A 24,746-nucleotide genomic window follows, 5' to 3' on the forward strand; every position below is an offset into this window, starting at 1 on the left:
GAGCTATGGCCCTTCCCCAACTCAGCCTAAACACATGTTAAAATGAAACCATCACGTATTCTTCATTTATCCCTCCTCTCTGTTTTCCCTGTGTCAAAATTTCAGGTTTGTAGGTTTGTCTGGGCAAAGGCCTGTCTTCTACTCTGCAAAACGCCATGTGCCCTGATGGTTGCAAATAAATATTTACTTGCTACCATCTTTATATTCTTATTAATCACAATTTACTAATCACCTTCTACAAAATCATCTCACGGCAAAAAAAAACCAGCAAAGAAAAGTTACAAACACACAAAAAAGCAGCTGATACATTTAAAACAAAACACTACAGAATATGCACTTGTAGCAAAGACCCAATTATCCAGCTAGAAGAGCCCATCAGAAGAAAAAATATCTTCATTTAGTCCCTGGAAAGCACAGAAAGTGGGTACCTGTCATATCTTGACAGGAACACTATTCCACAGAACGGGGAAGCGACAATGAAAGTCTTTTTCCAAGTTACTGTACTGTGGAGCAGGCTTCTGAGATCACCGGAATTCGGAGAAAATCTTCCACAAACTGCAATGATCTACAGGGTATATAAGGGCTAAGGCGGTTTCTCAAGTAGCTAATTAACTTATACTTTAGCACAAACACCTTGGACTTGGCCCAGTAGCAGATTGTTAGCCACACACCAGGTGCAGCCACTGGACCAAGCCCAAAGGTAGCCCTCACGCTGCAGTAATCCAACCATGAGCTCACATTTGCATGGGTGATTGTGGTCAAGCTATCACCATCCAGGAATGACCACAGCTTGCTTATGAAGCAACTTTCATGTGTAAGCTTTTATGTAAATGCAAAGTATGCTTACAATTCTTGTTACTTCAGAGGAAAACTGAAAATGTAAATTGCACTGAATAAAAAACTTTTAGTGGGAAATTCTCAACCATTTATGGCAAAGACCTTCTAAGGCACAGGGTGCTCTTAGTTCAGGGATGGGGAACCTTAGGCCTATGTGACCCTCCTGACACTCCACAGCCACACTCAACTGCCCTACTTGGTACCTCAAGTGTTTTTTGCTAGTCTGGAATGTGCCCTTGAACTTTGGGATGATGCTTCTTGTTTGCCTAGAATGGATAGAGAGGGGTGCATGAGTATGTGTAGAACCTAGCCTACAGTAACATTTGTTACTCTGCCCACTGTTGCCTCTATTTTCACCCACCACTGCCATGCGGCCCCCAAATGGTTGCCCAGGAGGGAATGTGACCCTCAAGCTTAAAATGCTTCACATTCCCTGCTCTAGACCCTTATCTTAGGCTGGCCTATTTCACAGTCATTGTGCTGATAAAATGGAATCATGTATGCTACCCTAAACCCTTTGGAGGAAGGCAGAAGATGCACATAATAAAAATTCTTTGGCAAGGCTGACATTAAATAGTGTGGCTAAACTGCTTGTGAGTGATCAAGATAATTTGTTTAGCGTCTTGTGAATTCATCAATTTTACTTGATTTTTAGATGATTAAAATGTTTACATTCTTAAGTTTCATAACCTTAGGAATTGGGCATACTAAGGTAAATCTCAACAACAAAAAACGGTCCCAAGTTCATATCTGGAATGAATTCACGCAAGGAACGGGGGTCCTCTAAAACTGAACCATGCCCCTCAAAAAAAAGAAACAAGGCCAAGGTTGGGGAGGGGAGGCACTTGGGTTGGTTTTAAGAAACTATTCAGAAATAAAAGAAACACACAAATCTAAAAGCTTTCATAAACCTGCAACCACCAACTCACCATCTTGCAACCCTTCCTCACTGGAGCCGCAAACTATCCAACTGGCACAGTTAGCAACAAAGAGCAAAAGACAAGGGAGGGTAGTATGAGACCGTTCAAGTAAGTTTTTAATAGAGTGCACCAGTGAATGTGAATTAGGATGACTTGCATCAAAAAAATTATTATTTTTTTTAAAAAGGAACACCAGATAAAAAGGGCTACAGTTCTTTCTTGCCAAAACACCATCCTTTTTTTCTTCTTCTAAGGCAACAATACACGTTCATTTCAGAACAGAACTGTTACAGGAGAGCTACATCACAGTACAGTACAGCATGTCAAGTCCATCTGTCAGAAATCCATTCTCAAATGGCACATTTAGCTACACTTACAGCCTTCTAACTTCGGGTTACAGAGTTTACCACAGCTTCTTTTTTTCATTTTCGTTTTTTAAATAAAGTGACAATTTTGAATGACTTCTCTAATTTTTACAGGGGTGTGAGGATGGGGCCCGTATATTGAAATTACAGTAATTACGACATTAAATAACATTGCACAACCAACCGCTATGATTAATTCAGTACAAAATAAGAAATATTAAAATGTACCAAGTACTAGTGGTTTTACATAGTTTATCTATCACCAATTATGAAGGAGTTTTCTTTACTTCCGTAGGCAAATGCCTACTCACAGCTGCACATTACAGGCATAATGATGTGGAATAAATACAAGAAAGTGGGCAAAATATTAGAAACACAAACAAGATATATGAGAACAAAATTTGTACAATCATGTAAGTAATAATCTATTGTTATAAACAATGTTTGCTCAGCTGTAAAGTATATGAAACTGCACATACTGGAGCGTGGGGTGGGGAATATTAAAAAAACCAGTTAATTCCTGAGGTGTCATTTATTAGCTCTTACGATTGGGCAACATTTCAGAATACCTTGTGCTACGAAACAATGTATTTTCATAAAGTGGGATTTGTGAAGGCCGAGAACAATAGTATTTCACTCCATGATGAATGAATATGAACTGTACTTCTGTTCTGTTGCTACACTTGACCATATGTCACAAGAGCAATATTTCAATCTTCCCCCAAAATATTATCAAGACATGATTTCTGTTCCCCAACATGTTTCAAGGGGCCAGAGGCCAACATACTCAGAACCCCCTTTTCTTCACTGTAAGTGCCAACACTGTAAACATGGTTGCATTTTTATTTTTTTTATTCTGCCAAATAAACACTGTTCTATAAAGGAGGCTAAGAGTGAAAGGGAAGCAGGAAAAATCTTGTATAGAACAAATGTCAATCTGTCCTTGACTAATTCAATTTTTATATGTGATTTGTTTTAAAGTAACTAAAATTGTTCATGCTACAGTTGTGAAAACATTTTTTTTGTGCATTTCTACTATGGACGTAGTTTTTTAAAAACGCATGGTAAGAGGTAAGAATTATAAAAACCACAAAAAATGTAAATAATGACCAGGAAGAACTTTTTAACTCAAAGCAAACACACTTCTGTGCTGATATCTAGACAACTATACAAGATCTGCATTTAAGCCTTCTTTTTTTATTATACAACTCTATGAACATAAAATGAGCAAAATGATCTATATACTTACCTGTACATGTGAACATAACTTCTTCAGCTACAGTTTTTTTTCCTTTTAATATGGGTCATACTGAATTTAATTTTACAATTCAGAATAACTATGTATAACCTTATTGCAATGGGGCAATTTCTACATGGGGAGTTTCACAAGCCAATCATGTTAGGCATAACCAGTACATTCAGAATGTAAGCTAGACTCTTCCCTGATCCCGGAAACGTTGTTGCTCTTTACAGCTTAAGCTCATTCGCTATTTTGGATGCAATGTTTTTAAAGGCAATAGAAGTCCCGGATATTCGCTTGAAGCGGACTCCATTGAGTGACAGGCGTGGCAATTTACAAACTTCCATCTCCCACTGGACGAGGCTGTCTTGTCGTGCATCGCCATGGACACAGAAGAGCAGGAACCTCTCTTTTTGTTCATAGTCACAATTGTTAGCATCTAACACTTTTCGAATCTCTCTCATCATATCATTTGGGTCCATGGAGCTTGTGGTCTTCATGCTCCACGTGAACCTCAAAGACCGTGGCTTAGAATCTTTACCATCTTCTTTTTCTCTGTCTTTTGGTTCCCCAGAAGTGCTCCTGGAAAGGGAAACAGCATTTATATACCAATGACAAATTAAGGAATTACACTTAAGCACCAGACAATTAAAAAATGCTCTTGATCAAAATTATCCTCGCTTAGTAGAGCAACAAAAAGTGGTTTCTCAACTATCAACTTGGTTAGGCTCTCTTTAGGTCTCATCTTTAGGGAGATCAACAAAACACTGAAAGGCCACGCAAAACAGAAGGCAAGGAATGCTGGCAAAAGCAGGGAAGAAAGGAAGCCACCTTTCATTCATTAGTAATTAAAAAATGTTACCCTCCTTTACAATAACAGCTTATTTTGCAAATTTAAAGTTGGAAGTTGAGAAAGTAAGGGAAATAATTTTGGGTGATTCTTGCCTAGAATGCCTCCTCCAAGCAATAATATCTCAATCTACAGAATTAATAATATGAGCATATCTTAAACAACTGGGTTGCTTCCTTCTACTGTCCAATTTTATAAATAATTGTAACTAGTTTATCTTTAAAAGTTGGCACTCAAGGGACACAAATCCGTGAAGTTTCCTCTCCGTTCAACCCCAAACATACACAGTGATAGGATGGCAGTGGCAGAAATGCTCTGTCATATGCAGCGTGGCTCTTCATCCTATCTGCCATAACCTTCTGTGCAATATAGAACATTTTTGAACTCAAACCAATAATTGACAGGGAATACACTACTTCCTATTATAAAGTATTTCATAATGCTTTGGCAGCATCTTCCGCAAATTGTTTTGTGATGTAATGGGGAAGAAAACAATTGGGCAGTTCTATCATATGCATTTTTACTAAGTACTAAGGTCCATTGAGTTCAATAGGACTTACTCCCAAATAAGAGTGCACAGAATAATAGCCCTGGCAAAGTATGGTTGTTGTTGTTGTTGTTGTTGTTGTTGTTGTTGTTGTTGTTGTTGTTGTTGTTATTATTATTATTATTTGGTATTCTTTCAGCTAAAACTTCATCACACACTGTCTGCCTTCAATCCCATTCTTGCTGAGAATCATTCAATGTCTGTTTAGATATCATTTAGTATCTTAAAGTCCTATGATCTTTCCAACATCATGTGAGGAAATAAGCTGTGGAGCAAGGAGCAGTGCAGTGGCTTCAGCCTATCAACTGGAATGTGACAGGAGGACAGAAATATTTTATCACTGCAAAATGTACTGCTTATACACAATACATCATGTCTACGTGGTCCATAGCTAGTTACCCTCTGCAGAGCTTCCAAGTCCACTGCCCACCCTACTTCTGATAAGCCACTCCCTAACCAGAAGCATTTCGGGGAAGAATATTTGGCTAGGAGCTGCCGTAAGAAGAAAAATCAGAAACAAATCCCAATCCTTTGGTGCATTCCAGAAGCATTTTGTAGCCTGCAATGCATGACTAAAGGGCAGCAAAATGATCAACTATTGGAACTTAGCTTTAGATGTCTATCAAGTAGATTTTTCAGCATCTAAGAAGTTAGGAACTTTCTTGCCAGTGATAGTGGGTGGTGGTGGTGGTGGTGCTCACACACATACACCCTAGGGACTAGGCAATGCTATTTTAATCTTTAACACTTGCAGAAGTTAAGCAGGATGAGACACTCCTTTTCATTCAACGCCCATAATTTCACCAGCAAGTTGAAAATGTGACTGCTGGCGAGCACCAACATCACAAGCAGCACTTTCAATGACGACACATACATGTGCATAATGAAAATGTAATGTGGTCTTCCAATAACAACATCTTTTAGGGAAGCTTACTACACAAGTTGATAGGATGGAGGGATCGGTTACTAAAAGTATATAGAAATGAGGGTTCATGGTCTTTCCAGCATACAATACTGGGAAGAATATGGACCATGACATCTTAAAAGAGTGGTGAGCAAATTGAGATTTACTTATTCAATGTATAAAATGCCAATTGAATACTAGGCATTCATGTAGATTATCCCTTTCTGATATGTAAACCACTTTCAAGAGGAAACCCCCCCCCCCACTAAATTTGCTCAGATTGTTAAAGAGAAGCTTCACACGCAAGCCCTGTGCTGAGGAGCAGGCTTTGGGTTTGCATGCCAGGCAGCGCATTGCTCACGGAATAAAAGCCAACACACACAAACATTCCTAGGTTACACCCCTTGTTGTGAAGCAGATGAATGGGGGCAACTTACTTATGACTCTTGGTGTGTGTTTGTGTGTAGTGTCCTTGGTTCAAACTAAGCAGCCTGCAAGCAGGATTTGAGTAAGGCATCAGTCCAAGGCTAACATCCCACACCTCCAGAGTGTGTTATATAGCAATATTTAAAAATAACATCCCTCTGTTTTTGTTTTATATATACCATGAGTGGGCAAGTTTTATCAGCCCAAAGGCTACATTCCCTTCTGAGCAACCTTCCAAGGGCCACATGACAGTCGTGAGCAGGGCCAGAGGCCAAAGTGGGCAGCGATAGGAAAGTAAATTTCACTTTTTGTAAAGTAGGTTAAGTTCCTGCCCCTCTATCCTCCATCTAGGGAAGCAAGAGGTGTTATCAGAGTTCAAGGAATTCGAGGACATGCAAACACACTCAAAAAGAGCACAAAGCAGGGCCAGGAGGAGGTGTAGCTTGGGGAGAGTTTAGAGGGCCAAATAATTAGTTATTGGGGGCTGCATTCAGTCCCTGGGCCTGAAGTTCTCTGATGCATATACTCTTATTAACCCCAATGGATTTGCCAGCACATTTTTTTTATTTTAGTATTTGTAAAAAGCAGGTGTATGGCAGAAGTGTGTATTAGGCAGTTGGCAAAGTTCTCAGAATGGCAATGTATGATTTTACTATGCAATGAAAGATAATGCCTGAATATTCAAATATACATAGCTTGGTGTGTTTTTTTAAAGCTGTGACCTTGCAAACACTTAGAAGGGAGCGGTTTCCCAAAGTGAACTTGCTGAAGTCTAAGAACTTGCAGAATCATAGCTTGTTTTTTAAAAAAAAATATTTAAACTTAATAGTATTTAAAAGAGAAATGGGGAATCTAACTCATACATAGTATTTTTTTTTAAAAGACAAGTTATTTAGAGACTCCTCTGTTTTACATATTAGTTTAAAGGCTTTCAGAATCATAAAGCTTTGAACACAAAGGGACCTAGCAGCGAAGTATTAATTGTGGCTCCTCACCTTGAGGTGTCAGTTCTGCCACTGGCTTCGCCTTCACTTGGATCCCTCAAAACAAAGTTAAGGTCAAGATTTTAATAAATGGTTAAAAAAAATGAGTCAAGAAAACTGGTTATCCAGAACAAAGTTAAAATTACTTTTGAGCAAATAGTCAGCACGAAATCATCATTTACTAGTATTTTTTTAAAAAAGTGTTTTTCCAAAGCTGCAGTTTACTTTCTCCCTATGAAACTTCAGTTTATTTTTACCCTCTGACTGGGTAACTTCAGGTTGCCCCCTCTCCCCCCTTACACCGTGAGCGTAAAATAGCCACGCTCAAAAGCCAGAAGCCATACGGCGAATATGCTCCATTCTTTCCTTTCCCCACGCGACTGTATTAATGGCGAGAGACCACCACTACAGTCAGCAAGGAACTTATCCAGACAGGGGTTCTTACTCACGAAGATGTTAACATTTAGCCGTGTGCTTTGCCATGCCCTTAAGTCATAACACAGGCTGCACATTTGCCAATTGTGTTAGTTATTTGCGAATTAAGGCCTATTGGATACCACCTAAAAAACATACTAAAATTTTCTACCTCCCAACTTTAACAGCTCTTATTTAAGGGCTCAAAGACACCACTTCTTGCAACATCTGCAGTGTTGTATAGCCCGTCCCACACAATAGTCCATCATAATATTTAAAATGATATTAAATATACAAGTATATCAGACCTGTGTAGCATGTGACCCACCTAACCAATATGCAGCCCATCTGCTATGTACTAGGCGACCAATAACAGGTGAGCTCTACCTTTTTCACAATGGATCAGCATGCTCATCTCTAAGCCAATTTGAATTTAGACTTTACAAAACCCCATGAGCTTTCACACCATTCTCCTCCCCACTGCAAAGTCAACAGGCCTATGGGAAAACTGCACATTCCACAGGCTATTTGTGCTTGGCTCACTGTATACCAGCTTGCCAGGCTCCCTTCTGCTTGCTGCTGCTGACCAGCACAGACAACAGCCAGTTTAAGTAGAGTGCAAGGAAGACAGTTCTTCTCCAGCTTGGATTTTAAACGGAGCTGGAGAAGAACTGGTATACGTGCATCATAATTCACACCTTGAATTCGACAGGACCATTCTGAGCCAGTAAAGCCTGTATTTCCAAGTCAGAAAATGGAAGTCTTGGCACATCTTTTTTGACAACTATCATCTTTTGCAATCCCAGGCAGGCACTAAAAAGAGGGTTTTTATCATGCTTCTTGTGGGCTGCTTTCAGCTTGGTGGGTCACAAATTGTGCAGGGCTGATCTACACAGAACATTCCATAAACTCACAAGAACTCTTTGAGAACAAGCAGATAATTCTTTTAGATTGCGTGTTCATAAAATATGCTTTATTACAGTATTTTTTAAAAAGTACTTCTGATCCCAGCACATATTTGTACACTACTGAACACTTTAAGTTATAAGTGAAATGTATTTCTAAATATATTCAATTAAAAAGGGGCAATATTAATGCAAGCTGTGAACATAACTTAAAATTAGATGTAGCTGTTAAATAACACAAAGATGACATTACTTTTTTCCAAGTATCTGCACATGTGGGGCTACAATGTGTGAAATCTGATGAGCTGTCAAGTGAACTCTCTATTTAATAGAATCACGGAAAGAATTTCAGAACTGGAAACTGCCTTATTATCAAATGCCACTGATAAGGTTCACAGGGCAACAAAGTGACTAGCAAAAGTCCTACTGATTTTAGTGAACCTCACCATTACCATACAAAATTTTAAAGGAAGTTATATGGTTCTGGATTCAGAAAATGCCATTTCAAAATGACTTAAGATGCTAGCTAATTAAGTTTTTAATTAACATTACGGGGCCCAATGTACCCCCAACAGGTTACCCGTTAGGCTGTGTTTTTGGACTATTGGAATATAATATCAATAATGTTCAATAATGTCCTTTTGAAATCAGCAATATCTTTAGTTCTAACAGCAGATGGATACCATCAAAACAAACGGTGTTGAATGGGTCAAGATGAATGGGGAAATTAGTTTGTGGTTTTTAAATATATACATATACTTGGGGCTGCTCCAGGCAATATGAATATCCTACACCATTTCCTTGTAGGAAATTGTCACATTAAAGAGAGAGCACATGTCTATTTTGCTACGTTTGTGCATTGTGAGAAATCCAGAATTGCAGCAGGTTCTCAGAGTTTGGTCACTGCATGTCATGAAGGATATTGTAGAGTTGCAAAAGGTTCAGAAAAAGGCAATCAAAATTATGACGAGGCTGTAAAACGTCCCAAGAGGAAGGTTGCAACTTTTGCAACTTTCTAGTTTAGAAAAGAAGTTGAGTGAGGTGGGACATGATGGATAGGGAAAGGGTTTTCTCTCTCTCTCTCTCTCTCTTATTACTGAAACCCAGAGTCAGCCAATGAAGTGGAATGTTGGAAAACCCAGGAGACAAAAGAAAGCATGTCCTCACATAGCACATAAGCAAACACAGGAGTTTGCAAGTTAAAGATGCAGTAAACGGCCATCAACGTGGACAGCTTTAAAAGGGAATTAAACAAATTTGTGGAGGAAAAAGCTATCCCTAGCCATTAGTCATCATTATTGTATCCTATAATTTGATTTTACACTGGCTAAAATGGGGGGGGGGGGTGTTCCAAGCAGTTGCTCATTCAGGCACTTACAAGGCTTGCTTCTAACAATGTAACGTTCTATTTCACCTTTCATGTCACCTGGAAATGGAAATGACGGAGGGTACTGACCTGCGGACAAATTTGGAAGTTATTTTGCTTATAATGCCAGTTGACGTCCCTCTTCTAGTTTGAGCAAATGTGCCTGTTTCATGTGATGGTGATGCAGGTGGCCCGTTGTACGTAGCATTGCGCCGCTCCCGTAGCTGCTCACCATGGAAAGTGCTTCGGCTCGAACTCCCTCGAGGAAAACGGGTTCGGTCTGGAGTGCTAGTACTAATACTGTGAGCAGATGGGGAAGCAGCAGGTGCTCTTTGAGTTGCGCTGCTGGAAAGCCAGAAGTACGTTTGAAAAGCAAAGGGAGATAGAAAGAGCCAAGTCATGAGAAACCTTCAATATGACTAGCACATCTCAACATGTACTTTCTTGGGATAACATGAGCCGTATGTTTTTATGTACAATACTGTCTAAGTCTCTAAAGAGATGAAGAACAGTGGAATATTTTAATTCAAAATAGTTTGTATAAAGAGTAAAAGCTTGGGAAAGAGAAAATGCATCTTCTACAACAGGTACATTAGGTCTTGCTGCTATTTCAGAGGATACCATGGGATTTTTTTCATTCCATTGGGAAGAGCCCAAATGGAAGTAGAAGAAAAAGCAAGAAAGAGAAAAGGGTTTAGTGGTATTTGTTATTTGTGAGTAAAATTTTTGTCATGATAAACTGGTGCACTTAAACACACACACACACACACACACACACAGAGAGAGAGAGAGAGAGAGAGAGAGAGAGAGAGAGAGAGAGAGAGAGAGAGAGAGAGAGTTTTATATGCATGAGATGGATAGGATTTGGGGCTAGAACTAGAAAATACAATTCCTACCTCCAAAGTCTTACCTGGGGTTAGAGCAGGCTTCCTCAAACTCGGCCCTCCAGATGTTTTTGGCCTACAACTCCCATGATCCCTAGCTAGCAGGACCAGTGGTCAGGGATGATGGGAATTGTAGTCTCAGAACATCTGGAGGGCAGAGTTTGAGGAAGCCTGGGTTAGAGCTTAGACAAAGTTCAAGTTCCCACTCAGCCTTTAAGAGGATCTAGAGCCAGTCACTATCTCACAGCCTGATCTATCTCAAGGGACTATTGGAAGGATAAAATGCGGAAAGAACTCAATGTATTGCTGTTGTCCTAAAACTGGGAGTGGGGGGGGGGGGACTCCTGAGCTCCTTGCAGAAAGGATGAGACAAAATGCAACAAGCACCTCTTTCTTTCTCCTACCCATTCCTTAGATTCTTATTTCTCAAGGGCTCCTTTCAATCCTTACTTCAGCTTCCTTGCCTCTGACTTCCTGCTTCTTCACTCACCTGCCTCACAGGGCCATTTTTCAGTATGATTTTAGAAAGTTACTTCTGTCTCTTGGGCAACAATGAACCATCAACCCCAGATAAACTGTCAACTTGCCCTTCGCTCACACAGACAGCCAACATCCTGCCTTCCAGAAGTTGTAGGCTGCAACTCATATCAACCTTAGTCAGGCATGATCATTTGTCAAGGAACATAAGTAGCAGTCCACGCGGCATGGGGAGGGCACACTGCTGGCTTCTGGTGAGCTAGAACAATGATAGTTTCGTTCACCAAAGCAGTTAGAATGTTTGTGAATATTCCAACACCATCACGTAAGCTCAACTGATTGATGCTAAAAGCTTCAGTATCACAATATGCAGTAGATTGGCAGAGCCTAGCAGTGCTGATGTTGTGCCACTTGTAACTAAACACCTATGTTATGCACATTTGTTGAACATCTGACCATGCAAAGTACCACACGAATGCTACATATTGAAAAATACCTTGGTCGATAAGCTTCAGCGCCATCTTTGATAGTTGGGAGTGTAACTTTTATAGGGTGGCCAGAGGCAGACATGGACTTCTGGTGTCGAGGTCGTGCTGATATTGCCGAAGTGGCAGCGGAGCCAGTAGAGGAGGTACTGCTTGCAGACATTTCTGTTAGGCTTTCATCATAAAAACAAAAGTAGGAAAAGGAATATCTTGAGATAAAATGTTCTAGTGAAGTAGTTGCATGTGGAACCTTTGAACTACTGTTGGATACTTAAGAAAAAACTAATTTAGCCAAGACATGGTCAACAAACAGCTTCTATGGAAAAATGTCTTAAGATTGCTTTTCCTTGGCTCCATTCAGGTAATGGACATACACTTTTAGGATTCCTAACCCAAATTAAAACATGAAAGGAACTTGCTCACTGGTGCTACCCTTTCTGCACTTGCTGGGAACAAATGCAGAAAGAAAATAGAAATTAATAGTATTTATAAATATTCAAGGGAAAATAGTGGCAGCAAAAGCATTTGAACTTTTGGCCACTCATCAAAATAGCAGAGAATGCCTCGAATAAAAAGTAATTAATCTCTCACCAAATCCTATCAATCTGCATAAATAAAGAAACTGCAACTGGCTTTCCCGATCAATCACAGTACAGTAAATGTTTTGTACTCATCTGCACAGCTAGTCTTGAGGAATTATCTCTACCATTGTATCTGATTAAAAGGCTACTGGTAGCACTTTAAATGAATCCTCTAGTAATTTCAAAGTGCAGAGAAAAGAACAAGCCACAGCATGTATTTCAATGCAAATATAATCAACTCGGGAAGAGCACAGAAAGCAACTATTTAACAAGAGGGACAATATGGTCAAATGGAATTATATAATTTCAGTACAGTGGTACCTCGCAAGACGAATGCCTCGTGCAACGAAAAACTCGCAAGACGAAAGCGTTTTGCGATGTTTTCGGCACTTCGCAAGACAAAGTTTTCTATGGCCACGCTACGCAAGACGAAGTTTTTCAGCGTAGCGGCAAACCGTACTTCGCAAAACGAAATTATCACAAGACGAAGCGACTCGCGGAACGAATTACTTTCGTCTTGCGAGGCACCACTGTATTCAATAATATTTCTCCTTGCTGCTTCCCAGCATCTCCTTCATGATACCAATATAGAGATTTTTAGGTATGTGCAAAATGAACAAGTCTAAAAACCTCAGAAACAGTTTTGCCTGAGGCAGGATAAAGGGGCACAATAACAGCTGACACTCAGGGAAAGAATGAAACAGGCTACAACTCTTCTGAATTTCGCTTGACATCTTATCATTCTGGCCGATCCAGGGTAGGGACCAGAACACAGCAGTCTAAACAAGATAGATGCCTGCCTAAGTCTAAACATACCCAACTTTTCTGATGACATTTAATAGCAGAAGACTGTTATAGGCTGGTCAGGGATGCCCTAAACTCTGGGGGCTTCCTTTTCCCTCTCTAGCTGCAAGGCCTGCTTAGGCTGAGTTTCTGTTTCCGAGGCTTGTGAAACTATGTTAAACATGTACATGAAATATTCCTTTAAGTACCAGAGCAACATGAAATCTTAATCTTCGCGTGAAACTGGTTCAGTACCTGTTGTCTTTCCCATTCTGAATGGCAGAATAGCGATCTGTAGAGCGTTCACAGACATAGGTATTTCTTCGTGTCATGCCAGTCCCAGAAAACACATTATTCTAGAAAAGACAGGGAAATACAATTCTTACTAAAAATATATATGACAGAGTAAAAATGCCTAAATATATAGTACATTAGCATATGTATACATTCTTTGATGCATTTGGGCATTCCATATTATTTAGCCATGAATTTTCTAATTTACGTTGACAGTAAAAATGTTGCTCTATTTTCTGTGCTAATAGACAGGCTAAAAGACACAATATAAAAAATAGACTATTCTGATGTGCCACAATTTTAGCAAACAATAGACTAGAGACACAATCCATTTTTCTGAAGAAGAAAACATAGCAGCTGTCGCACACAGATGAGACCTGAAATTGCTATTCTACTGTCCTGTTAATTCAAAAACAGTTTCGAAGCTTTGTTAAAATAACATTTTAAAGGAAAAATAGTACTTTCCCCCACCTCCAACAGCTCTCTTGGGGCGGGGGGGGGGCATGGAGACAAAACAAAAAAGTATAAGCAACCCAGATCTCCTTCTTTTAAAACGATCTTGTGCAAAATCCTCAAAGTGCATTTTCAGTTCATGGGAATCTGGAGAGCATGTTGGTGCTTTTGAGCTGGTATTGCCTCCTAAAAATAATCAACGCACACTTGACCTTAACTGTGACCTTAAGCCACAAAGCACAGACCAGGTCCATGAACGTAGATCAGGAATATAGGCAAATCCCTAGCTAACAGGACCAGTGGTCAGGGATGATGGGAGTTGTAGTCCCAAAACATCTGGAGGGCCGGGTTTGCCTATACTTAAATAAACAGATCGGCAAGTGTGAAAGCGGAAGCATTTCTACCATGCCTACAATGTAGCGTGCAATGTGACTTTTTGCACAGACAACTTGCACAATTCTCTCCCTCATTTAAAAAAAGGAGGGGGAGGAGGCTGTGCACCATCTATGCATACAACTGCATCGCACAATGCGCTGTAACTGTGATGGTAGCAAGAAACCATTCTTGTTTTCTCATCTCTACCAGAGAGGCTGCTTAACAGAGTGTATGAACTATGGCATTGTTTCTGTTCTCATACATCCTATTTCCCCCACCTTAGAGAACTACGCACAAGAGCAATATCATCTAGTAATACTGAGTCAAGCGTATGTGAGCAAGGCCAAGAGAAGAGAGCTCTGTTTACAGACTCAAATGCTTAGGTATTATTAGGGAAGAACAGGTTTTCAAGCACTGGGAACTTCCAGAGCCAAACTAGCGGCTACAATGAATACTGTCCTGAAGGGAAATGCAAATTTGTATAGCCCCTGGCAAACAGCTTGTACTATTATTTCCCAATTGCCTTGGATCATCTTTACTCACAGGGAAGAACACCAATTTCAATAGTCAAACATTCACATATTAAACAGTTAAGCTGCTGTTTCATTATAGAAGTGGGTGGTTTAAAAAAATAATAATGAAGAAGCAGGCCTGCAGTGGTGACAATGAGTTCAGAGCGTGAAGCAACCAGGGCAGTGAGAGGCAATGAGCACAGTGAAGGAACAACGCACAGGGCACTCCCACCTGACAGCTCCTCCAGCTGAGAAATGCCAGGATGTAACATTACCTGCAAGTTCCTTCTTTCAGCAACCCAGGAGCCAATTGTCACACTCAACTATTCTTCCCACACTCCTGTTTTTCAAACATCTGTAAATGCTGGACTGGGTTTCTGAGCCCATTCCTATTAGTGTATGCCAGCATTTAATCCATTTGCGGAAGAGCATCATGTAGTTAATACAATAGCAACAATTGTTATCATGGTACACAGAAAACATTTGAGCCCATCAGTCAGCAAAGATCTTTCTTACACTTGGAATAGTAGTCGATTTTTTCCTTTCAGGCCCCACCAATGGACTTGCGGCCATTTCGCCTTTGGACCCCACTGTAGTGCTGCTCACTTTACGTGACACATCTTTGTCCCATTCCTCTTTGTGTTCACTCTCCACACTGTTTGCCTGAGCTCTTTTTGAGTACGAGACAGCGGGAGGAATCGATGGGCCAACTGTCAAACAAAGGTAACACCAATGAGACGGTGCTCTCTGCATCACCTTCAATCAGTCTGCGCTGGTACTAAAAGTAACATCCAAGGAACTAATTCAAATAAGATGCTGGTGCCACTTTACGAACCTGAGATATTGTGCAAAGAATTTGCCTAAATACAAATGAGTCATCAGTGCCTTGACTGCATAATTTCACACACCTTTAAGCTTAATATTTACTATTTGTTCCCCGTTAATTTGCTAATATGCCATCCACATTGAAAACAATACAGAGGCATACTTTAAGGTTACTCAACTGGCTTCCATTCAGAAGCCTTCAATGGTACAGTGGGCTGCCACCTCATTTGTGGATCCATAATGCAATAATTTCTCAATTACAACCAACCCATTTCCCAGCAAAAGTGGAATCATTACCATCAAATCCAGTTACAAAATCAAGGCAGATGAAGGCAGAGTTTTGCATAACCAGCTGGCAATGAATGACATCACTTTCTAATCATATCTAACCCACTTTCAGAAATTTGCTAAATTATATGCCACACAGTTTCCCTTGTGGCAAAGAGTTCCATAGCTCAACCTTTCCTCAAACGAAAGACAGACATTTGCACCTTCACTCAGCATGCAAGGTGTTGCTGGTGCTGGCATTGGTGCAAACCAAAGGTTATGGCCTGGCTGGGAAGTCTTAGCTGCTGGATAAGGGTAAGCAGAGGATCCCTGGATTCCATTCAAACATTTCTCCTTCTACTGGGCAGATGATCGGGGCTGTGATACACTTCACTAAGGAATTCCTTTTAGCATTAGTCAGCTATGGAAGGTAAGTGAAGAGAGAAGGGGGTTCTGGCTGCTCCCAGTTCACCTGAGTGGTTTCTGGCTCCTTACATCATTCATGGTTCTCTGTACTGGGACACTGTCTCCCTCGTTTAAAGCCAATCAGAATTTTTTTTTTGTCCAGTGTTGTTGAGACTGCAGTACATAAATCACAACCCAGAATATCAGAAGCAAATAGTCATCTCCATTACCAAAAAGCAACGTTCGACAAGCACAAAGGATTAAGGAATTGTTTGCTTTCCATATAAAAAGCAGGAAAGCCTCAAGTTGCCCACAGGGAACCAGTCTTCTGGGCTGTGGCCAATGGTTTGCAATTTTATTCAGGCATATGGCTGTTCTCTCTATGGAAATAAACCCATCCATATCTTTTAATTAACCTTTCTTGAAAAAAATTACTGCACTGCAGATATCCAAGCTCACGTTTTAGATTCAAAGCAATGATGACAAATACAGAGCAGTTCCCATTATGCAAACAGTTAAAATAGCTACAGACACCAGAATAAATGCAAATGATAATTAACACATCTGTCAACTAACTCAAACTATATTTACCATGGAAAGATCACATGATAAAAGCACCATGGTGTGATAGGAAGCAGCGCACAACTAATGCACAAAGAGGTGGCACTGCTAAGCCCAGAAAACATGGCACACGGCTTAAAATTGTATTTTGCTACTTTACTTGGTTGAATGCCATTCCCACCATGTTCACTGAACCGACGTTGCTTCTGATTGGCTGATATGCTCCGCTGGACCTTCAGGTGAGCAGGAGATTGCATAGTACTGTTGTTGAGGTCACTGCTGGGTCGAGATCTTTGACTCAGGTTACTGCTAGACAGGGATTCGCTCCCCTCAAACTACAAGGATAAGTGACAATTTTTAGAAAGCAAAGCCATTTACATCTCCATTTTTGAGACAAGTTATTTCCAATGTCACAAAACTCAATACAACATTAGCTATCACATGGATGCAGACTGGGCACTCTCTGTACAGTGGTACCTCGAGTTACAAACGCCTCAGGTTACAAATGTTACTCCGCTAACCTGGAAGAGTTACCTTGAGTTGAGAACTCTGCTCCAGGCTGAGAACCGAAATCGTGTGCCGGTGGCGCAGCAGCAGCAGCAAGAGGCCCCATTAGCAAAAGCACACCTCTAGTTCAGAACAGTTTCAGGTTGAGAACGGACCTCCGGAACGAATTAAGTTCATAACTAGAGGTACCACTGTAGTCACTTTGGCACCATTCATTTTTTTCCTTTTCTTTTTTACACTGAAAAGCAAACCCAGAGCCTGCCATCAGCAACAGGAATGCAGTTGGCAGAGAGGAAGAAGACACTTTCCTCATTATGGGCAGAAGAATTTTAAGTGGGTAAATGCCAGAGAGCAACCTCTCCTTCCACTTTTTATGGCATCCTCCTCCAAGGCGACTTTTTCGTAACAGAAGGAGGAAAAAAAGCATCAAGGGAAAGAAAGATGCAGCTACACTTCCTCAAACTACACGCTAATAGATGTAAGGATACACAATCATTGTGATATCATGTCGTGAACCCCCCTGAAATTTACAGGTATAGGGTGGTATTCAATTATTATTATTATTATTAAGTAAAAATCCTTATGCATCATACAGATATAACCAGTCCCCGAATTAAGTGACATTTGTGAAAGATTTGACCCAGTTGACAATTGTTGCTGTAATTTACAGGCTGACAATCTATGCCACCCAACACCCCCCCCCCAAGTGTTTGGTGGAACCTCCAGCTCACTGGCAGACATTGAGTGCAGGGGTGGGTGGGGAGAAAGCACAGATTGGAACAGTAAGACAGGCGACAAAACTGGCACCGCAGACAAATGCTGTCACCACCATCTTAATCATGCTCCCCACCTCAATTATTATTACTAATGTTTAGTAGAACCATTTAATAAAAGAATTCCAAAGCACAGCACACAAAACAATTATCAGTTTTTGGATGGAATGGCTTTGCTGGTTTATTTGGTTTTATAATTAACTGTTTGGCTCATTTTATAGGCATACTGAATTGCTGCAAACATATAGATTAACTCAGCAAAATATACAAATGGATATACACAACTTGTTTATGTGTCTGGGTTGGCTTGTCAAAACGGAAATGTTTTTAGCTGGCATCTGAAACAGCACAAGGATGATGCCAGCCCAGAGCACAGGGGCTTCCACATTGGCCCTATGTTGGCATGCATACAATGGGAGAGGGGCCAGCATAAGTAACACAGTGGAGTCAAGTTTGTGACTTTCCACTTATGCGGGGATTACGTTCCAGGGACCCCACACATACGTGAAATGCATGCTTATGAGTCCATGCTTGCAAAAATGATTGATGCATAAACTCCATAGACCCAGCAACCCAAAGACTACTTATGCTTGTCAATAAGCATGTCTCAGCATTGTGTTCAATCCCTACAGAAAACAACTTCAAAACTAGCAGATAAATAAATATAAGCAACTGTAAATTACCTCAGGTGGTTTTCTGCCTAGGAGCAGATAAGTAGCCATGACTTCATCATATTTTTGGTTTACTAAAGCGTCGTGAATTTCATCTCTTGCAAAACCCATAGTGACCATTATATCTATCAAAAACAAGACAGCTCAATTTTATTATCGACAAGACATATTTAAAACATGTCATTAGGCAACTTCTGATTTTTCCCCCCCACCCACAAAACTTCTACTTAAGAGATTATCTGAGAGGTATATGCACTGTGAATCATTTTGTGAAAATCCACGGGAGTAATCACAGTAGAATAAAGTGGGAATGTAGAACACTTTTCACAAATATTCTCTAAAATATAAATTCACCCGACAGACCAGTTTCACAATGCTTGCCATGTTCCATTACCCTCTACTAGGTAACATTTATGTAATGGCAACAGTCTCTCTACCTTAAACATATACATTCAAACCTTGGTTCTCAAACTGCTTAGTTGCCGAACAAATCGGCTCCCAAACACTGCAAACCTGGAAGTACGTGTTCCAGTTTGTGAACATTTTTCGGAAGCCAAACGTCCAACGCGGCTTCTGCATGAGTGCAGGAAGCTCCTGCAGGCAACTGGAAGCCATGCCTTGGTTTTCGAATGGTTTTGGGAGTCGAAAGGAGTCCCGGAATGGATTAAGTATGAGAACCAAGGTACCACTATACAGAATTGAGATCTACATAAGATAGGAAATAAGAGATTTAGGGGAGAGGGATTTGATTACATAGACATCCCAATCCTCCAAGCATGGTCCAGATAATTAGGAATGTGATATGGGCTAGCAGATTCAGTTTCAATTCATTTTCTTTTTAGCACCAAACATAGTTTGTCATTACCAATGGATTAAATAACCCACCAAACCATGACTGAAAATTATTATAAAGTGTGTTTTATCCCCAATTCTGGTTAGGAGGGCAAATGCAAACCATTGTTTCCTACTGGAAGTGAGAGGAAGAGGGGGAGAAGACTATGAGCTTCCTAGATGTTTTTGATCCTCCAAACCATGGCATGTGAACTGGAACTAATGAATCATGTGGCAGTGAAAAAACCAGGTAAACTGAGACTAGGCTAATTCAGGAAGATACATCGAAACTGTTCAACATTCACTATATAAAGAAACCTGGGTACATGGCAAACTAATCCACAGAATTAACAAAACATTGACAAGCATATTTCCCTACTGTTAATCATGAATCTGCGGCACACTTAGTGAAAGAGATGAAGAACTGTACTAGGGGACTAGGGAGAATGCAATACAGCTATAGACTGGAATGACTGGGGTAACCTATTCTTACCTATTCTTTTGGTGTCATTAAAATCTGGTTCAGGCTCAGTGTATGGCTTTAATTCTTCCTCTTCATGACCAACATTCATCCATCGGTCCTTCATTATTTGCTAGAAAATAGAGCAAAACTGAATCATTGGGTTGTTGCTTTTTTAATTGACTCCCAAATCATTACCCAGTTAATGGGGAAATCGGCATGTTTATTTTTAAAAAATATAAAAATTGTTTTGAAGCATAAGTGAAAAATGAACAGTGGGGACCAATCAGTGTGCAAAAGAAATCTTCAACTGCTGATTAAAGAAAAATGGGTGCTAGATAAATGGACGGGGAGTTATGGTACATAAATGAGACGCTATTAACAAGAAGGCTCTATACTTTGATGCTTCCCACCTCACCTCTGGGGTAAGGGTTACTCTTGAGCAGCAACCCTGTAGAATAGTTGGACAGGATAACACAGCACCCAGTTACTTGTTGAAGCACATTCTCCCATACCAACCACCCTATCTATACCCTGTGATCAGCTGGTGAGAGGGAAGGAACTTCTCACTACCCTGCTGGTGAGCACAGATGGTGGAAGCTCTGCAGCGTTTGTGCTGTCAAGTGAACACTTTCTTATTTTTCCAGGCATTTTAGGTAAATTAGCAATTTCCACTCGTTGAGTTTTATATTTTCTTGCACTGCTGTATTTTACTGTTCATTTTTTTTAACGATTATTTTTAATGAACGTATATTCCCATGGTTGTCTGTATATTTTGTTAACATGTTGGAAACTGCCTTTGGATCACTATGTTGTGATGAAAGGTGATCTTTAAATTTTGCAAATAAAACAAAACATGGGGAAAGTTCTCCTGGCCCTAAGTGGTTAAGGATTTTTTGTGCCTGGAAATAAAATGGTAGCAAGGTTAAGATCTTGGAATACTGAAAAAATATTTTCCCTACTATCAGTACAAATTTGTCACTGGGTTCTGAAGTAACGAAGTTTCCAAACAGCCTTTAGAAAGGCCCTCTTAAAAACACATTATAGTACTCCAATCTGGATGTTAAGATAGCACAGATAACCATGGCAAAATCTTGTTTTCCAAGAATAGCCACAATTGGAGTACCATCCAAATTTGGTTGAAGGCATATAACTTCTACTGCCAGAATTAAATGGGACTCTTCAACCCCAATGCACAAAACAAAGAACAACTCAGGCCCAAGGGTTAGTGTTGGCCATGTATTATGTACAGAAATAAATATGGGGAAGACCAGTGATAGTGTGGATGCTTTGCAAGCAGAAGATCCCCAGTTCATTCTCCAGCATCTCTACACAGAAAGCAGCTGCCAGTTCGTGTATCCAATTCTGAATGAGATGCTGACTTGGAACAAAACAGCTTTCTATACTCATGATTAATTCACCTCAAACAAGTAAATAGTACCATTTTTGCAGCCTAAAGACTATTTTAGGTTGTCCATTCTCTCAACTGAAAATATATTTTAAAATTATCCATAAAAATATTAACAATATTGAAGACAATTACTTAAACTACCATCTAAAGTAAGTTGAACTCCAGATGGATTATTAGCTTCTATCTGTATCTACAAATGTTGAAGCAATAATAAACATACATTTTGGGGGTTTCATGCTGAATCCATAAAAGGACCAAACATATATAACAGCTTAATTCTCCTTAAAGGAGAATTTTCTCCTGCAATTTATCTTTCCTTTACATTCATATGAATGGGTGAAAGCTGCTGATATTTCGTCTACAGGAAAGACTTATTTTGGGAAGTGCTTCACTTCTCAGGAGACAGCTCCTGTTTTGAAAGGATTTTTACAACAATCCATTGTTCTTTCATACCCAAGCAAAAAGCAGAAGTGCTGCGACACCTTACGGATGAGCTGTTCAGAGGTTTTGCAGACTGTGACCTTTGAGTGCACACACCCGCTCCCCCATGACCAATTTCCCTTTGAAGCACTTTTTATTCTCCTGCTTTTGGCTAATGTCTATGCTTCAGGATTTTGTTTTAGTGGGTCGCACAGAAGGCATCAGCTTGCAATGCTTGAGTGCTTTAAAACATATGCTTTCCTTGCTCAGGTTTCTGAGGAAGCATTACTGAATATTCTATGTCCATAAAAGATTCTCTACAACAGCAAAAAAAGGTGTCCTTATCAAACTTCATGTTCAAGATTATGGGTGAAATTCAATGCTTATCTTGAATGCTGCTGTTCTACTTCTGGAATGGCTTTTAATCCAGTGGTGGTTAAACAAGACAGCATAAGAAGAGCCTGCTGGAACAAGTCAATGGCCCATCTAGTACAGCATCCTGTTCTCACAGTGGCAAAATGGGATTCCTCTGAGTAGCCCGCAACCAAGGCCTGAGTGTCAGCACACTCTTCCCAGCAACCAGTATTCAAAGGCATGCTGCCTCTCAGACTGGAGGGACAAGATAGCCACAAATTTGTCAGATCCTATTTTAAAGCCATCCAAGTTTTTGGCCATCGCTACTTCATTTGGGAGCGAGTTTCATAGCTTAAGAAATCTTCTCCAGTTTTCCCTTCCCTCTGTGGTCCCCTGTTCAAGAGGGTTGATACTAGTGCAGGAGGAACCAGAGCAAGTATGGTAACTTCTCCTCTTACATTGGAGGACAAATCAGACAGATCAAAAGGATTTCACCCTTTGCTATTAGAATATAGTTTTGGAACACAAGGAAGCCAGGCATATTTTTTTGCCTTTTTAAAGAAGAATGACATCTGGACAATTTAAATATAATGAACCCATGTTCTGTCTGACCACATACCGGTATGTAGCAGTATTTCAAACTCCATCTGAAAAAGTGCACAGCTGAAGAATTCAGACCTAACTGAAAGCAAAGTGTGAAATCTTTTCAAATACTATGCTCTCAAAAATCCCTCAGGAGTATTTTAATTCTTCTCTTAAATGTATAAAGTAAAATGTATATGAAGTGCATGGTAACTTTATGCTCCTTAGGCAACATATGAATTACGCTAAGCATACAGTGCTGTCTGTTCAACTTTAGTTTGGCAAAGGTTGCTAGTGAAAGACAGACTGCAGAAACTGCATTTTTCTACAAAATGGCCCTAAATAGTTTCACTGTGCAAACAGCAAAACACTGATAAAGCCTATAACTAAATGTATTAAATTTCAAGTTAGGACACGACACTTAACATTATAGTGCTATTTTAGATGAGCAGATGCCAGTCAAAATCACATCTTAAGAAGATCAGACAAAGGTTCAGATAGAATCATTTATCTGACACAATACCCATATATAACACAGCACTTCACACAATTACTGAACAGTGATTCTGCAATGGCCTTTTACCCCCAGAGACAATTGCCCTGTGTTTCACAGGAAGACAGAGACAGTCCCTCTCTTCTATAGCATTCATGCACTCTGCTTTGAACACAATGTCCTGGCAAGAACCCATTTTTGAACATAAAATTCTTTTCAGGCTATTAATAGTGATATAGTATTAACCCAGGCAGGAGGGAACTAACACAGGATTACTGAGCATAACAGGGCCAAGGTCCCAAAACTGTATCTGGGAGGATTATCAGTAGAAAACACTATTTTAAAATGAAAATGAACACAACCTATTTATGGTGAAAAGTCAGCCTAGTCCACTGAGATCTCACCACACACTGGCCACACAATTTAAACCTTGTTGAAATCTGCACACCCTTAAATCTGGCATTCTCAGATTCTGTGCACTGTTCTGGCAAGTTTTGTGCCTGTGCTATGCTGTTACAAAATACAGCAAAACTACAGTGACCTGAACCTTAGTATTACATTTTTAGTCAGCAGTATCCTTTGGACTCAACCATTTTGAAGTTTGTTAAGTGAATATTAACATCCTTGAGTTGACCTCCTGTGATCCTAATTACACCATCCTATATAGACAGGAGTCTAACAATGAGTGCTACACATCAGTGAAGCAGAAATTACTCATACCCACATTCCACTGGCAAGCTACCAGACACAGAATTATTCAGCACAGAGTCACAGCTGATCAGGGGTATATCTCCCAGCTAGTGCTCAAGTGATCTATGTCAAAAAGTGATTATATGAGATTAATTTGGTGGAACACCATCTTCAGCTGCAAACGCAAACCTATGAAGATGAAAGAAAGGTCAACCGATGACTAATACACATTGTACTTCTCAAGCCATTTTATCATCTGCTGTACTTTTATTGGGCATTAACAAGCAGTAAATCTTCCATGGATTCAAAGCCCAGAGGCCTAGGTGACTGGCTGCTTCAGCTTGCTGGAATTAATACATAACCAAAATATTTTTTTATCAGATGCAGTTCATCAACTATCATAGCAAATGGGAACCAGGTACTCATATGGAAACTGATTTTTAAAAAACTAACTGTCTTTACTATAAAAACAAGATTACTTATGAATCATTGGTTTTTTGAAGAACAATGAACATTTCTTACACTAAATGCACTAACTTTATCTGTTAAATTAGTACACTGTTTTCAGCAGAAGCACAATTAACTTAGCATTAATTTCATTTTATCTGGGAAGGAGTGATAAAACTACATGACTACATAAAAAACACCAGCATTTCTTAGTTTGAGACACTAAACAGGATATTGTACCTTTGTATGCATGACAATAAATATATGAGAATATTTTATAATTCACGTTTCAGACAGTTTAACATGATCTTTGTTATTTGTGCTTTGCTCCAATCCCGAATTTAGCTGTTTAATCATATGCTGTTCATTTTGTCAGACCATTATTATGTCAAGTTACTGAAATTCTAAGCCTAAATATATTACGAGAGCTTTCACCAGATTAAAGAAA

General features: G+C 39.8%; 1 protein-coding gene across 7 annotated transcripts in view; it reads right to left on the minus strand.

Moving 5' to 3' along the window:
- The window catches only part of MARK1 (microtubule affinity regulating kinase 1), a 73,461-nt gene continuing 48,715 nt past the window's right edge, over positions 1-24,746 (minus strand). For 2 of the 7 annotated variants that reach the window (XM_035111373.2, XM_035111377.2), the window contains exons 10-18: positions 19,935-20,034; positions 18,623-18,735; positions 16,820-16,994; positions 15,118-15,311; positions 13,223-13,323; positions 11,615-11,776; positions 9,848-10,102; positions 7,085-7,129; positions 1-3,944 (exon numbers count right to left, since the gene is read on the minus strand). In XM_035111373.2, coding sequence (XP_034967264.1) covers positions 3,590-3,944; positions 7,085-7,129; positions 9,848-10,102; positions 11,615-11,776; positions 13,223-13,323; positions 15,118-15,311; positions 16,820-16,994; positions 18,623-18,735; positions 19,935-20,034 — 1,500 coding nt within the window. In that variant the 3' untranslated portion in view covers positions 1-3,589. The remainder of the gene's footprint in view (positions 3,945-7,084; positions 7,130-9,847; positions 10,103-11,614; positions 11,777-13,222; positions 13,324-15,117; positions 15,312-16,819; positions 16,995-18,622; positions 18,736-19,934; positions 20,035-24,746) is intronic. The other 5 variants (XM_060272988.1, XM_035111375.2, XM_060272986.1 and 2 more) reach the window with 4 other exon arrangements.

This window comes from Zootoca vivipara, chromosome 3 (assembly GCF_963506605.1).
Source record: "Zootoca vivipara chromosome 3, rZooViv1.1, whole genome shotgun sequence".
Classification (NCBI taxonomy): domain Eukaryota; kingdom Metazoa; phylum Chordata; class Lepidosauria; order Squamata; family Lacertidae; genus Zootoca; species Zootoca vivipara.